This window comes from Cetorhinus maximus, chromosome 23 (assembly GCF_964194155.1).
Source record: "Cetorhinus maximus chromosome 23, sCetMax3.hap1.1, whole genome shotgun sequence".
Taxonomy (NCBI): domain Eukaryota; kingdom Metazoa; phylum Chordata; class Chondrichthyes; order Lamniformes; family Cetorhinidae; genus Cetorhinus; species Cetorhinus maximus.
This window is the reverse complement of record NC_135901.1, coordinates 13,390,248-13,406,848: the sequence shown is the minus strand read 5'-3', so window position 1 is coordinate 13,406,848 and position 16,601 is coordinate 13,390,248. Positions and strand designations below refer to the sequence as shown.

The 16,601-nt window shown below is 47.0% G+C and overlaps 3 protein-coding genes across 3 annotated transcripts in view; all 3 read left to right on the top strand.

The window, feature by feature from the left end:
- LOC144697817 (uncharacterized) overlaps window positions 1-16,601 on the top strand; it is a 528,726-nt gene that overhangs the window by 232,235 nt on the left and 279,890 nt on the right. The gene's annotated exons all lie outside the window — the stretch shown is intronic.
- LOC144696897 (uncharacterized) overlaps window positions 1-16,601 on the top strand; it is a 394,826-nt gene that overhangs the window by 138,192 nt on the left and 240,033 nt on the right. The window lies entirely within an intron of this gene.
- On the top strand, window positions 10,125-11,294 carry LOC144697820 (interferon-inducible GTPase 5-like). Its single transcript, XM_078569802.1, has one exon. It carries the CDS (start codon window positions 10,125-10,127, stop codon window positions 11,292-11,294), a length of 1,170 nt encoding a protein of 389 aa, XP_078425928.1.

Genomic DNA, 16,601 nt, shown 5'->3' with positions numbered 1-16,601 from the left:
ACTGTGGACTAACTTCAATAGTCTTGAAATGATCTAGAAAATAGGCAAAGTTGCCTTGTGGCACAATGATCTAGAACCATAGGTTAAGTTGCATTGTAGCACAATGATTTAGATCATCAGTCCAAGTTCTATGGGTTTTGCTGTAATCTAGAACAATAGGCTGCATTCCACCAGACCACAACGTTCTAGAGCAATAGGCCAAGCTGCACGGAAATGTAATTATCTAGACTAATTGGCTGTGTATGGTGTTATCATACTCCCAGTAGATTAGTCTGAGTCCTATAGTGTTACAATGATCCGGACCAATAGGCTAAGTTGTATGGAATTGTTATGTTCTCGGATTGTATTCTATACTGATGATGTGTGCCAGGAATGTAATGTGAATTTTATCAAAGAAGTAGTAACTGCAAGTAATTAATGGAGCCCTGTTGCCATATGGTTGAGGAGCTGAGTGGGGTAGGAACCCTTTCGCGAGTCACTGCGTTGCGATGACAAATGGCCCACACATGCATTGACGACTCTTTTCCTCTCTCTCGCTCTCTGTCGGATTAGCAGGCGTCTTCATCATCTTCTGGCTGCTATTTTTCATCACTCACATCCTGAACGTCCACTGCCAGAGGTGCTACATCCCACCGGCGCTCTACAGCGCCTGCGCCTGGCTGGGTTACGTCATCAACCCCATCATCTAAACGACCTTCAACATGGTGTTCCGCAAAGCCTTCATGAAGACCTTGCATTGCTGACTCTGGAACAGGGACTGACCATGGAACAGGGACTGAAGCACAGTCGCTGGCAACTGAGAGCCAAGCGGACCAGACCATGAAACTTGCAACTGATGTCTCCACACGAGAGACACAGGCTTTTAAGGATCCCAGACTATAAACACCTTGTCTCTGCTGTCTTCACCACACCATAACAGGAAGCCAGAATGATCCCTTCCTGCCAAAGATGGAGGAACATGAGTGTACCACACACTGGCACCTTCTGAACACGACAATAAAAGGATGAGTGCTCACACCACAATTTTATGTAGTTTACATACAGTCTCTCTACACCTAAACACCTTCCATCGCCACCTGCTCTGAGTTTAGTTGTTGCGTTCCTTACTGAAGTTCCCACTTCCTGGCACCCAAGCTAATATCCTCTGAATTTAATGCAACCCTTGATCATTGTGCCACCACGAAATGTAACGTATGGGTCATGTGGAGATGAGCAGAGAGGCATTAGGCCAAACCTAAAGGTGGCAGGTCCCTTATTTTCCGTTCATTCATGGCTGGCATTTATTGCCCTTCCCTCATTTCCCCTTGAGAAGACGATGCAGATTTGCCTTCTTGAATACCACTGAGTGGCTTGCTGGGCCATTGCCGAGGGCAGCTAGGAGTCAACCACATTGCTGTGGTTCTGGAATCACATGCAGGCCAGACCGGGTAAGGATGGCAGATTTCCTTCCCTAAAGGGCATTAGTGAACCAGATGGGTTTTTACAACAAGAATCATGATCACTGTTACTCACTTTTAATTCCAAATTTATTTAATGAACCTAATTTAAATTCCTTCCGGCCACGGTGGGATTTGAGCTCACGTCTCCTGATTATTAGTCCAGTAACATGACCACAAGGCTACTGTTCAACTCAACAGAGTTGATAAGGTGCTAATAAAAGCATATGGGTTCCTTGAGTTTAGAAATGGAGGCACAGAATATAAAAGCAATGTGATTGTACCAGAACTTGCATGACTGTTCTTTCAGAGAGCCAGCACAGTCACAATGGGCCAAATGGCCATCTTCTGTGCTCTAATTTAATGGCAACACAAGCCTTTTCTTCTCCTTAATCCACTCTTTGACAGACATAATGTCTCGAAGCAGTGAATATACTGAGAAATATACGCAATTATCCTGATTCCCGTTTGGTTAGAGATGTGACCTCTGTCCTTGTCTCACTTTACAGATTGTGATGGAAAGCTGAAATCTTTATAGATCTCTAGTCAGGCACACTGTGCTAGATGATTCAGCAAAGCTGTCCCAGAAACGAGATGGTGCCTGAAAAAAATGCCATATGCCAATCTGTCCACCATCAAGTTAGAATTTGAGGCAATAAGCGATCACTTTTTAAAAAAAACCGTTCACAGGATGTGGGCTTCGTTGGCTGGGCCAGCATTTATTGTCCATCCCTAATCGCCCCTTGAGAAGGTGGTGTTGAGCTGCCTTCTTGAACCGCTGCAGTCCATGTGGTGTAGGTACACCCACGGTGCTGTTAGGGAAGGAGTTCCAGGATTTTGACCCAGCGACAGTGAAGGAACGGCGATATATTTCCAAGTCCGGATTTCCACTTGGCTGGAGAGGCAGAACGGGGGCGGGGGCGGGGGGAGGGGGGGGTGGTGGGTGGTGGGTGGGTGGTGGGTGGTGGGTGGTGGGTGGGTGGTAGGGTGGTGGGTGGGCGGGCCGGCGCAGCCTCAGGATAAAGGGTTGGCAATTTTGGACTGAGATGAGGAGAAACTTCTTCGCTCAGAGCATTGTGAACCTTTGGAATTCCCTGCCTTAAAAAATTGTGGATGCTCAGACGTTGAGTATATTCAAGACTGAGATTGATATGTTTTTGGATATTAAGGGATATGGGGATATGTCAGGCGAGGAAGTGGAGTGAGGTAGAAGATCAGCTACGATCTTATTGAATGGCGGAGCAGGCCCTTCTGCTCCATGATGGCCCCTTCTTGCCTAATAATCTATTGTCTGACTGATTAAACTTCGCCATTCAGTATAACCTTAGCAGTGCACTCAGCTAACTTGTACAGTGACACACTAAACTCAGGAGCATCTTGGGGGATGAACAATTTGAACCATTTCCTTAAGTAACATTCGTGAATCATTAAGTGCCCGGCAATGACAATTGCCAACAAGAGAGAATCTAAACATCTCCCCTTGATGTTCAATGACATTACCATCACTGAAACCCCCACTGTCAACACCCTGGGAGGATACCATTGGCCAGAAACTGAACTGGACGAGCCATATAAAATACTATCGCTACAAGAGCTACAGACTGGGAATTCTGAGGTGAGTAACTCACCTCCTGACTTCCCAAAGCCTGTCCACTATCTACAAGGCACAAGTCAGGAGTGTGATGGAATACTCTTCACTTGCCTATATGAGTGTAGCTCCCACAACACACAAGAAGCTCGACACAATCCAGTACAAAGCAGCCCGCTTAATTGGCACCACATCCACAAACATTCACTCCCTCCACCACCGACGCACAATGGCAGCAGTGTGCCCCATCTACAAGATACACTGCAGCAACTCACCAAGGATCCTTTGACAGTACGTCCAAAACCTGCAACCTGCATCGCCATGAAGGACAAGGGCAGCAGATAAATGGGAACACCACCACCTGGAAGTTCTCCTCCACGTCACATACTATCCTGACTTGGAAGTATATCGCCGTTCCTTCACTATCGCTGGAACTCCCTCCCTAACAACACTGTGGGTGTACCTCCACCACAGGGTCTGCAGCTGTTCAAGAAGGCAGCTCACCACCACCTTCTCAAGGGGCAATTAGGAATGGGCAATAAATGAAAGAATGAAAAAACAATTTTACAACAGGACAAACTATCTTTAAGTTTTAAAAAAAAGTTTTTAATTTTAACCATACCAATTCCTAGCCCTGTGTAAGCATGTCTAGAGGATGGGGGTATGAAATGTCATACATTGATAGAGACAACTAGAAGATGGCCAGTAATCATTGATCATCCCAATAATTTCTTAGTTCCACAGGAAGGTGTGTTGCATGGAGCACATCAAAGGTAACAAGCAATTCAGTTGAAGAGAATTAGCTGCTAAATGCCAACTGGAGAAGACAGGGCCTCAGTTTAATGTGTCATCCGAATGTCATCCCTCCGACAGTGCAGCATTCCCTCAGGACTCATCCTCTGACAGTGCAGCACTCCCTCAATACTGACCCTCCGTCAGTGCAGCGCTCCCTCAATACTGACCCTCTGACCGGGCATCGCTCCCTCAGTACTGACCCTCCGACAGGGCAGCACTCCCTCAGTACTGACCCTCCGACAGGGCAGCACTCCCTCAGTACTGACCCTCCGACAGGGCAGCGCTCCCTCAGTACTGACCCTCCGACATGGCAGCACTCCCTCAGTACTGACCCTCCGACAGGGCAGCACTCCCTCAGTACTGACCGTCCGACAGGGCAGCACTCCCTCAGTACTGACGCTCCGACAGGGCAGCGCTCCCTCAGTACTGACCCTCTGACAGTGCTGCACTCGCTCAGTACTGACCCTCCGACAGGGCAGCACTCCCTCAGTACTGACGCTCCGACAGGGCAGCGCTCCCTCAGTACTGACCCTCCAACAGTGCAGCGCTCCCTCTGTACTTACCCTCTGACAGTGCTGCACTCGCTCAGTACTGACCCTCCGACAGTACTGCGCTCCCTCAATACTGACCCTCCAACAGTGCAGCATTCCCTCAATACTCATCCTCTCACTGTGCAGCACTCCCTCAGTACTGACCCTCCGACAGGGCAGCACTCCCTCAGTACTGACCCTCCAACAGTCTAGCATTCCTTCAGTACTCACCCTCTGACAGTGCAGCACTCCCTCAGTACTGACCGTCCAACAGTGCAGCACTCTCTCAGCATTGATCCTCCGACAGTGCAGCACTCCCTCAGTACTGACCCTCCGACAGGGCGGCGCTGCCTCAGTACTCAACCTCCCCACCCCTAACAGTGCAGCACACCGTCAGTACATCTTGCCTTCAGTGCTAACCCTCTAAGAGGCAGTACTCCCTCTGTACTGATCCCCGTTCCAACACTGCAGCACTCTCTCAGTACTGACCCTCCGACAATGCAGTGATCCTCAATTCTGACCCTCTGACAGTACAGCGCTCCTCAGTACTGACCCTCTGACAGTGCAGATCATCCTCAGTGCTGACTCTCTGACAGTGCAGATCATCCTCAGTACTGACCCTCTGACAGAGCAGCACTCTCTCAGTACTGGCCCTCTGACAGGGCAGCACACTCTCAGTACTGGCACTGAGGAGTGTGAGACTTGATGTTGTGCTCATGTCTTTGGAATGGGACTACAAATCTACAACCTTTTGATTCGGGGGCGAGATTACTACCCCTTGCACCCTGACTACTATTTAACTGTCGTGTCCCATGGGGGTGGCCATTTTACTTCACCATTATCATGTCTAAGTGGATGCAACATTTCACAGCTGGTTTCTGAGTCAAGTTAGTCACTTTGGATGCCCCTTTGCTTCCATTAACCAATAATTGGCTCAATCAGATGGTGGAGATGTTACATAATAAATATTCTGAGAGGTGACAATGAGTCAATGGAAACTGGGCTGCACCTTTTACAAATTGACATAGGTGCTTCAGTTAAATAGTCAGAAGAGATCAATTAGCATTATATAAAAGCTGTGGGAGCATTTGGCAGAGCTGTGTGATTGGATGGTTAGTGGAGGATATTCAGCCAGGTAAGTGGATGATGGGCCTTCAGTTGAAGACAAACAGGAAATGTTGGGAGCAATCAGCAGGCTGGGCACTATCTGTGGGGAGAAAGGAGAAAAGCAAGTAGAGTTAATGTTTCAGGCTGAGGACCTCTTATCAGAACTGAGTAAAGATAGAAATGGAATAGATTTTCAGCAAGTGGAGATGATTGCTTTCAAAATTGAAATGTAAGTGATTGAAGGATGGGAGGTTTTGTGGTGTTAAGGAAATTAGTTTTGGGATAAGTAAAGAAGCAAAATGTGTCTATAGGTGTGAATGGCAGAAATTTTAAGAGCAGCTGTTGTCTGAATGCTTAAAAAAAAAAGTAAAAATGAAACTGGCAAAGGAAACAAAATGGGGGCAGAGGTTAGTCTGAAATTGTTGAACTTTGAAGGCTATAGGTAGTGTCTGATTCGAGAGATGAAGTACTGTTCCTTGGGCTTCACTGGAATAGTGGAGCAGGCTGAGGACAGAGGTTGGAGTGATGAAGTGCTGTTCCTTGGGCTTCACTGGAATAGTGGAGCAGGCTGAGGACAGAGGTTGGAGTGAGAGTAAGGTAGAGAATTAAAATGGCTGGTAACAGTTTTTGTGAACCATTGAGGAAAAAACCCATTGTTCCCCTCATCTTTGTCATAGCACTACTATCCGTTTTTAGCATGCTTGTTACTTCTGTGGTGAGTGAGGAACCTAAAAGCTCTTGAAGCAACGTTCTCTTTGCGTTTTTGGAAATTTGAATTGCTGAGCAGCTCCTTGTCTGTCCTTCCACTAAACAAAATAGGGTGGCTCTGAATGTTTCCAGTGAGCTCAGAGACTTTTCCAAAACCATTAAAGATTCTTAGTAAATGATTCATGGAATAACATGTCCAAGAGGAAGAAGGCTATTTGTGTTGGTTTATTTGAAAGAGCTACCTTTTTGTCCTGTAATTGTGACTGGTAGTGCAGAGTCGATCCTCCTTTAATATGACTAATGTTCGTTGGAGTTGTTGGCCTCCAGCCTAAACCAGAAAACTGATTCGAAATTGAGATAGAAATGGTTTGTGGGAGAGGGAAAGTGAATGTTTGGTGTCTGTAATTAATTTCCAGTCCCTTTTTAGCACGATGTAATCTCTCAGTTGAATAATGCTGTCTTGGTGGAGATATATGTTAAATCTAAATGTGCTAAGCACTGCAGTGATAGATTGATCAGGCCACTGAGCAGCTTTGCACAATTAATTTGATTTGAAATGCTATTGATTTTCCTGACAAATAACGATGCTCATTAATTTGAGTTGCTAGTCTAGAGTTCTGACTGAGTTGTAATGTTACATTATTTTACAGTGAAAAATCTGACTTTGTTCTAAATTGGATATTCTGGCTTGTTTTTTTGAGAATCACCCAATCATGTTCCCTAGTACTTAGCTTTTAGATGCTGACTGGGGTCTTTAAACATATGAATGTGATTATAGTAGGTTTCCATTTATGGGGGAGACCAGATCTAGGGATCATCAATATAAGATTGTGACTAATAAATCCAGTGGGGAATTCAAGAGGAACTTCTTTACCCAGAGAGTGGAGGAGAATGTGGAACTCGCTTCCACAAGGAGTAGTTGAGGTATTTAGTGTAGATGTATTTATCCATCTTTCCCCTTTAAATACATTAGGGAAATGGGAATAGAGGTATACTGAGTTAAGTGGGAGGAGGCTTGACTGGAGCATTACCACTGGTGTGGGCAGGAGGGGTTGTATTAGGTTTCCCTATGTTCCAAAGAAAATATTGATTGATATATTCTCTAGATTCTCAATGATAACTGGGATAAAGAACTGTAGCTATAAGGATAGGCTGGGACTCTCTTGGAGAAAATAAGGCTGAGAACAGACTAGATAAGAGAGATTCAAGATCCTGAGGGGTATGGACAGGGTAAATAGTGAGAAACTGTTCCCACTCAAGAGAACATCAAGAACTAGAGGGCACAAATTCAAAATAATTGTGGGAAAAGGAGTAAATGTGGTGAGGAAAATGTGTTCACCCAGAGGGTGGTTGGAGTCTGGAACGAACTTCCTGAAAGGGTGGTGGAGGCAGGTTCAACTGAGCTATTCAAAGGGAAATTGGATTGCTCCCTGATAAGCGTGCGAGGTTACAGGGATAAGGCAGAGGAGTGGGACTATGCAGAATGCTCTTTCAGAGAGCCAGTGCAGACACAACGGGCCAAGTGTTGTCCTCTTGCACTGTAAAGATACTTTTGGCATTGTATCATAGTATTTCTTGGATTGATGTGCAAATCAAAAGGTTGAATTTGAGTCGATTGTTTAGTTCTATGCTGTCAGAATTGACTTCCCCTGGTCAGTGACCCTGATAGCTTGCTTGAGATCTTTTGAAGCAATGATTTACCCGCGCACTAACATAGACAACTGGTCATAGAGGGCCCTGTGCCTTGCGGTTGTCCTCTCTACATCCGAGTAGAAATGGGTTTGGTTGACTTCTTGCATATGGGACTTGCCTCCATTAGATGTAATTAATCCTGCATTTATTTACACTGCCGTCCAGCTGAATGCTCGACCATCACCGTTGAACATCTGCAGGCTGAACAGTTTCTGCATTTGTACAGCACGGGGAGGCCGTTCAGCCCACCCTGCATGTACTGACTCTTATCTGATTAGTTCCGCTCTTGTGGTGTTCCCTGTAGCCTTAAAGTTACAGAAATAGGAATATTCGTTTTAGAATCTGTTGCTGCCATCATTTCACAAGCGTTTTTTTAAAAAAAAAAAGTTTCTCGTGTTGCTACGGTTTTTTCAGCAATCCCCCGTTTAAAATCTAACTCTGCTGCCATTGAACGGTTTGTGATTTTTTTTTTAAGAACTTCAATGTCCTCTTAAGCTTTTCCATTCTCAAGAGAGCAATCCCAGCTTCTCCACGTTGTACCTGTAAGAGGAAAAGCTGATGATACTGATTATACCAAGGACTATGAACACAGATTTTAGTTAAGAGACGGGGTGTGTAGGGCGAGGGGAGGGGGTGGAAGAGGAAGAGGAGGAGGAGGAGGAGGAGGAGGAGAAGTGTGAAGAACATTTTTATTTTTTAACACCGCGAGGGGCGGTGGAAGTGGGGGGGATGAATGATTTCAAAAGTGGTGGCATTTTTTTCCCCAAGCCTCCGTTTTGATGTGATCCAATTTTTATTAACCACTCCACAGCAAACTCGAGGGTAGAATCGGAGGAGTTTATTTTACACGTACAAAGCAGGGTTTGCCACACCACACACCCCCACCCACTTTTACATTCATACAAAAGAGGGATAAAGGAAGAAGTACAGGGCAAAGACCACAGAAAATAGGAATTATTTCACTGGAGTCCAGAATCAAAGGTCCAATGATGTATTCCTTTCAGAGTCGGCAGGTTGAAGACTAATCCTGGATAATTCAATTTTCCAGTGCGCAGAACTTCTATGATGAGATTAATTAGCTTTGTAGGCACTGGTGCAGTAAGTTCCAGTAGAAACAGTGTAGATGGGGACTAGGGCCATTTAAACTTGGACAGAGTCCTGGCTCTGCTGCCACTTCTTCTATGGAAGATAGCAATCTGCTTCGCAGCTCCACAAGGCAGGGTAACTGGTTCTCCCAGCTAGGGTGGTGGGGGAATCATGTGATATGACCCCCACTTCTCCACTTTGGTTCGGACAAAGGATTTATTTATATTCCATAGTCTGGATTCTTGATGGTTAATGTTTCAACCATTAATCATTTCCAAGAGGTTTTGGGGTCCTTTGAACCATCAGACTGGTCTTCTCTGTTGGCCAGGCCTTGGCCTTAGAAATGTAATTGGTTTTTGTACAATTCCCTTGGATTTGATCTTTGCAGTCACAACAATCATTGGCATCTCTTCAGAGATAACGAAGTGGCAGCTGTTCTGAGTGCCAGGAAGTTACTTTTTGAGTCGGCCAGCAATAGCTCCAGTCATTTGTAAGCCTTCATCCAGGTTTTTTCAAACATGTAATTTAGCCATTTAAGTTTCTTAAAAATAGTGAGATCTTGGCTACAGGACAGCAGAATATGCAGGACTACAGGGGAATGGCACTAGCTGAATTGCTCAGTTGACAGATCGAATGGCCTCCTTGTGTGACAAATCTTGTCGTTGTATCTAGCAGACTAGCACGCAAGGGATTAAAATCAGGCCTCCATCTATACAAAGTGACCTATCTGTTTCCTCAAGGCCTGAGAAAAAGGTGACTTCCCTCAGTTGGCATTGAGTTAAATTTTCTTATTCATTCATGGGGCGTGGGTGTCAGAATTAACCGCATTTAGGCCAGACCAGATAAGGACAGCAGCAGATTTCCTTCCCGAAAGGGCATTAGTGAACCAGATGGGTTCGTGGCCATCACTAAATTTTTAGTACCAGATTTTTATGGCGTTCTAATTCCACCATCTTCCATGACAGGATTTGAACCCGGGCCCATACAGCATTGCCCTGTGTCTCTGGATTACTAGTGCCATCCATTATGTGGCACCTCCACTCCCTCTCTCCTCCCACGTGTGTTGTTTGTGGGTCTAGGAAACGGAAGGAGGACTCTTGGAGCTCATCGGTGTGTTCATTATTTGTTCTATGCTGTAGATTAGATTCTAACTCTGGTTTATTTTTCTCTCAGTTTACGAGCATGGATTTGGAAATTGCGGGGATTATAGGAAGATTTTCAGATGCCATGAGCCGTGGCGGGATATCCAAAGTGGCATCTTTGGTGAAAGCTGAGAGGAGCAGATTGGAAAGCGTGACGGTTCATGTGGCGGTCACCGGGACCCCGAGAGTGGGGAAGTCTGCTTTCATTAATTCAGTCATGGGTTTCAAGGATGGCGAAGATGGCGCGGCACCCACCGGCCCCGCCCAACAGGTGACAAAGCCGGCGCCTTACAGCCGGCCGGGGAACCCCAGCTCCGTGTTCTGGGAGCTGCCTAGCGTTCCGGGACCCGGCCTCTCGTCGGGCAACTACCTGAAGACGGTGGAGGTCGACAAGTACGTCGGCTTCTTCATCCTGTCATCGACGTGGTTCACGTGGGAGGTCGCAACCCTTGCCAGCGAGCTCAGGCGGGTTGGCAAGCAGTTCTACCTCATCCGCACCAAGATTGACTTGGGCCCTCCTGGCTACAGGGAGAAGGAGTTCGTTGAGGACGTCCTGAATGTTTTCACCGCCGACCACTTTGCAAATCTGAACATTGAATACGCGATTGCTCACTTCTTCTGTGTCTCCTGCCACCAGGTTGACAGGTTCGACTTTCTGGAGTGCGTCCAGGCTCTGCAGAGAAATTCCTCGCCTCCACTCCAGAAACACGCCCTGCTGCTCTCCCTGCACTACCTGGCCAACAAGATGGAGCTGAAGGACTCTCTGAGGGAGTTCATTCCGGTGTCGGCGGTCTACAGCTGCCTCATCGACCCCATCCCGGTCGAGCAGCTGCCTTACCAGGCCAATGTCCACTTTCTGTACAACGAGATCCGGCTTTACCGCGTCCTGTTAGGGCTGGACTACCCGGCCTTGAGCAAAAGGGCCAAGCTGATTCGCCGGCCGACCTTTGTCCTCTCGGATGAGATCCAGACCACGATGGCGAAGATGCTGACGGAGAAGGGCGTCTCGGAGGAGCTGCTGAAGTGGACGAAGATAAACGTGTCGGTCCCCAACAGCTACGTGAAGTGGATTCCCTTCCTCGAGACCCTGCCTGGAGGGAAGCTGTCTGGGGCTTCCACCATCCGCTTGTTGGATACCATGCTGCAGAAGTTTACGGACGATGCCTGCCGTGTTCAGAGGAAAATGGAGGATGTACTGAAGGGTGAATAACATTGTTTGATGCCCAACAATCTAATGGTGTTTGGTACACATGAAGGGAGAGGAAAGCTCAACTTCAGTATCAAAGGCCAACATTGGCATCCTCTGGTGGGTGAAGTGGCTTAATTCCCTATTTTCCTCCATAGTCTGCAATGTAATCTTGTTGCAGAGGCATTCCATGCTCTGCCAGTCCAAGATTGTTAATGCACAATGCATTCTCTTCAATTACAAAACATAGCCATTTCATCCCAAGACCTTCCACAACTAACTAAACGAGATTGGCTTGCAGATGAAATTCTAATTGGCAGTCCACATGGGCATGGGCCAAAATTGAAGGCTAGGCATTACAAGACTCGTATTTCACTGCAGCTGGTAGCTACCATGCTAGCTGGGTGTGAGGTTTCGCCTAAGCACATTACTGCAACTCCAGCTGATGTCAATGCAACATATTGACTGACCCTCTTTGTCTAAATGAGCAACATAACCCAGATGTGTTTTCTTTTGTAAGTTTAACCTGTATTGTACATCCAAGTGTTGATGCAATATTGGGGATCATTTCTTCTATCCTTCCCATGTTAAAAGTAGCAATAGCTCTTGTAGATTTTTTTTTTTTTTTGTAAAAATATACTTTATTCATTAAAAATCTTCAATCACATTCAAAACCATTTCAAAAACAACATTACAAGGGTACAATCCAGGTTAAACTTTTACAAAATGTATCACCAGGTGCATCAGTACAAACAATATTACAATCATTTACAGCCTTTCATTTTGATCTGTACAGCCCGAGGGGCTCTAAACAGTTCCCAGTCTCTCGGTGCGCTGTGGTAGAAAGGTCTTAGACAGCGACCCTTCCCCATTGCGCCTTTGCGGCAGCTGCCCCAAGCTTTAGTGCGTCCCTCAGCACGTAGTCCTGGACTTTGGATTGTGCCAGTCCGCAACAATCGGTCGGGGACAACTCTTTGTGCTGGAAGACCAACAAGTTTCGGGCAGACCAAAGCGCGTCTTTCACCGAGTTGATGATCCTCCAGCTGCAGTCGATGTTTGTCTCGGTGTGTGTCCCTGGGAACAGCCCGTAGAGCACAGAGTCCTGTGTCACAGAACTGCTCGGGATGAACCTCGACAGCAACCACTGCATCTCTCTCCAGACTTTCTTTGCAAAGGCACAATCCACAAGGAGGTGAACAACGGTCTCTTCCCCACCACAACCACCTCGAGGGCAACGTGCAGAGGGGGTGAGACTCCTGGCGTGTAGGAAGGATCTGACGGGGAGGGCCTTTCTCACCACCAGCCAAGCTACGTCTTGGTGCTTGTTGGAAAGTTCTGGCGATGAGGCATTCTGCCAAATGACTTTGACAGTCTGCTCGGGGAACCATCCCACAGGGTCCACCCTCTCCTTTTCCCTCAGGGCCTCTAGGACGTTACGTGCTGACCACTGCCTGATGGACTTGTGGTCAAAGATGTTTTTCTGCATAAATTTTTCCACCAGGGACAGGTGGTACGGCACGGTCCAACTACTTGGAGCGTTCCGCGGCAGCGTGGCCAGACCCATCCTTCGCAACACCGGGGACAGGTAGAACCTCAGCACGTAGTGACACTTGGTGTTTGCGTACTGAGGGTCTACGCACCGCTTGATGCAGCCACACACAAAGGTGGCCATCAGTATGAGGGCGATGTTGGGCACGTTTTTTCCCCCTTTATCTAGAGGCTTGTACATCGCGTCCCTGCAGACACGATCCATTTTCGACCTCCAGATAAAGCGGAAGATGGCTCGAGTGATCGCCATCGCGCAGGAGTGTGGAATGGGCCAGACCTGCGCCACGTACAGCAACAGCGAGAGTACCTCACACCTGATGACCAGGTTCTTACCCGCAATGGAGAGGGAGCGTCGCTCCCACATGCCCAGTTTCCTTTTCACCATAGCCACTCGCTCCTTCCAGTTTCTAACGCATGCCCCGGTCCCTCCGAACCATATCCCCAGCACCTTCAGGCCGTCAGCCCTGACAGTGAAGGGGACAAAGGATCGGTCAGCCCAGTTCCCAAAGAACATGGCCTCGCTCTTCCCACGATTTACCTTGGCTCCCGAGGCCAGTTCGAACTGGTCGCAGACGTGCATCAGTCTGCGCACCGACAGCGGATCCGAGCAGAAGACGGCGACGTCGTCCATGTACAGGGAGGCTTTTACCTGAGTGCCTCCACTGCCTGGGATCGTCACTCCTCTTATGCCCGGATCCTTCCTGATGGACTCGGCAAAGGGTTCTATGCAGCACACGAAAAGGACAGGCGAGAGAGGACAGCCCTGCCTGACTCCAGATTTAATCGGAAAGCTATCTGTTTCCCACCCATTGATTGAGACTGCGCTACTGATGTTAGTGTAGAGCAGTTGGATCCAATTTCGAATTCCCTCCCCAAAGCCCATTTTGGAGAGCACATCCCCCATGTAGGTGTGCGATATTCTGTCAAAGGCCTTCTCCTGATCCAAGCTGATGAGGCAGGTATCCACACCCCTGTCCTGTACATAGGCAATCGTATCCCTGAGCAGCGCCAGGCTGTCAGAGATCTTCCTGCCTGGCACAGAGCAGGTCTGGTCAGGGTGAATCACCAATTCCAGAGCGGATTTGACCCGGTTGGCGATGACCTTGGACAGAATCTTATAGTCCACATTCAACAGTGAAATGGGTCGCCAATTTCTAATTTCCTCCCTTTCCCCCTTGTGCTTGTAGATGAGGGTGATGATGCCTTTCCTCATGGATTCTGACATGCTGCCGGCCAGGAGCATACTCTCGTACACTTCTAGCAGGTCTGGGCCGATCAAGTCCCACAGAGCCGAATACAACTCCGCCGGCAGGCCGTCGCTTCCGGGGGTTTTACTCTTCTCGAAGGACTCGAGGGCCTTACTCAGTTCGTCAGGAGTTAGCGGTTTGTCTAGGCTCTCCCGCGTACTGTGGTCTAAGACCTCCGTGATAGAGGACAGGAAGGACTGGGAGGCCGTGCTGTCCGTGGGCTTCACGTCATACAGACCGGCATAAAAGGATTTGCTGATCCTCAGAATGTCGGACCGTGATGACTTTACTGAGCCGTCTTCTTCCTTCAGGCTGCTGATCACAGAGCGCTCTCTGTGTACCTTTTGGAAGAAGAAACGTGAGCACGTCTCATCCTGCTCCACGGAGCGGACTCTGGAACGGAAGATGATTTTGGAGGCCTCCGAGGCAAAGTGCGAGGCTTGCTGGCCCTTCACCTCTTGGAGCTCCTCCTTGACATCGACCCCCATCGACTGCAGCCGGAGCAGATTCTGCATCTTTTCCTGGAGTCGGGACATTTCCCTCTGTTCCTTTCTAGCTTTCTGGGTGCCTTTGCGGATGAAAAACCTCTTGATGCTTCCCTTGATCACTTCCCACCAGTGTGTCAGGGACTCAAAGAGGGGTTTCACGGTTCTCCAACCTTTGTAATCCCTCTTGAGCTCCTCAATGTTCTCTGGGGTCAGCAGTTGCACATTTAGCTTCCATGCCCCCCTGCCCACCCTCAATAGCTCTTGTAGATGTTGTAATAGTAAACACCATCATTAAACAGCCAATGACCGTCTTTGGAAGCCCGAGTGTAGATTGAATTGCTGACTCTCCACTTTTAAAGGTGATGGGCGTGATATTTTTGACTTCAACCTGAGTCCAGTGTGGTTGTCGAACAACACTTCAATTTTTAAAAAAAATTTAACCTTTGTTTCAAGCACATCAACACTAATTGAGCCCAATATTTTGGAAGAATGGCTGACTATTGACGGCACAGCTTTGTTTTCCTCTCCTCCCAATAGGAGGAGATTTTAGAGAATTGTCACTGCAGGGGGAATTGGTGGGTGAAAGGCCAGGATTCAAAGGAAATGCCAAGTGTGTGCAAAAGAAATGAAAGATGTGATTTCTGAGCAATGCAAGTAAACTCACTTTTTTTGCTGAAAATGTAAACAAAGCTGTTTCTTGTACAGATTACAGCTGAGTGAGTCTCATTTAATTTCACGAAAGGAATGCCAATGGGAGTGTCAAAATTCGCACAACTTAACGTTTCAGTCTATTTCCAATTGATAACTGAACTCACTACGGTTATTTGAGAAACTTCAGAATTTAAATAAAATTATTAATGTGTACAGTGACTGTTATCTGACTTTTCAAAGTAGCTTTAGTGAAGGGTTTAACTGCAGTTGACTTAAAATTTTTTTTTTTAAAAAACTTCAACATTTTGTTAACTGCTGCATGTAACCTGTTTGTCATCCACTTTTTCATTTTCCAGTTCTGTTCAAAAATTTCCTGTAAATACTGTTTTCATAAATGCATGTTTGTATGTGGGTCATCAAAGACTTTTGTATTGGAGCTGTCTGTCACCCGTGAGGAATTGATTTATTAAAATGAATAACTTATGCAATTTATCCTGGAGTCAGCTACCTTGGAATTTGTTTCTCTATGCTAACTGTGTATTTGTTTCTGTAAAACTGGATTAGGTATACACACATTCCCAAACCCTGGATAACTTTAAAAGCAATTTTTGTTTTGATTTGCAGCATAGTGAAGCTATTTGGCCCATGTCTGTGCCAACTGGGATTGGTCCCTAGCCTTGTGGGTTACAGCATGACACGCAGATTTCCAAGTGCACTTTTTGGAGAAGTGGTGCCGTAGTGGTATTGTCACCAGGCTGGTATTCCAGAGACCCAGGATAATGCTCTGGGGCCCTAAGTTCAAATCCAAATGGTGAAATTTGAAGTCAATTTATAAAATAAAATAGACCCCATGTCTGACCATTTTTCTTGTTGTAAAATCCCATCCGGTTCACTGACCTTCAGATGTCCTTATCTGGCCTACATGTGACTCCAGATCCACAGCAACGTGGTTGACTCTTAATGTCTGAACAAGGTCAGTTAGGGATGGGCAATAAATGCTGACCAGGCCAGCGATGTCCACATCCAATAAATGTGTATAAGGTTGCTGCCTGTACCCCATCACATGAATTTCTAAAAATTCATTCATGGGATGTGGGCTATGCGGGCTGGGCCAGCATTTATTACCCATCCCTAGTCGCCCTTGAGGGTGGTAGTGAGCTGCCTCAAACAGCTGCAGTACATGTGGTACAGATACACTCACAGCGCTGTTAGGGAGGGAGTTCCAGGAGTTTGACCCAATGACAGTGAAGGAATGGCTGATATATTTCCAACTCGGGATGGTGAGTGACAATGATGGGCACTTCCAGGTGGTAGTATTCCCATGTGTCTGCTGCCCTTGTCCTTCTAGGTGGTGGTGGTTGTGGGTTTGGAAGGTGCTTTGAAGGGGATTTGGTGAA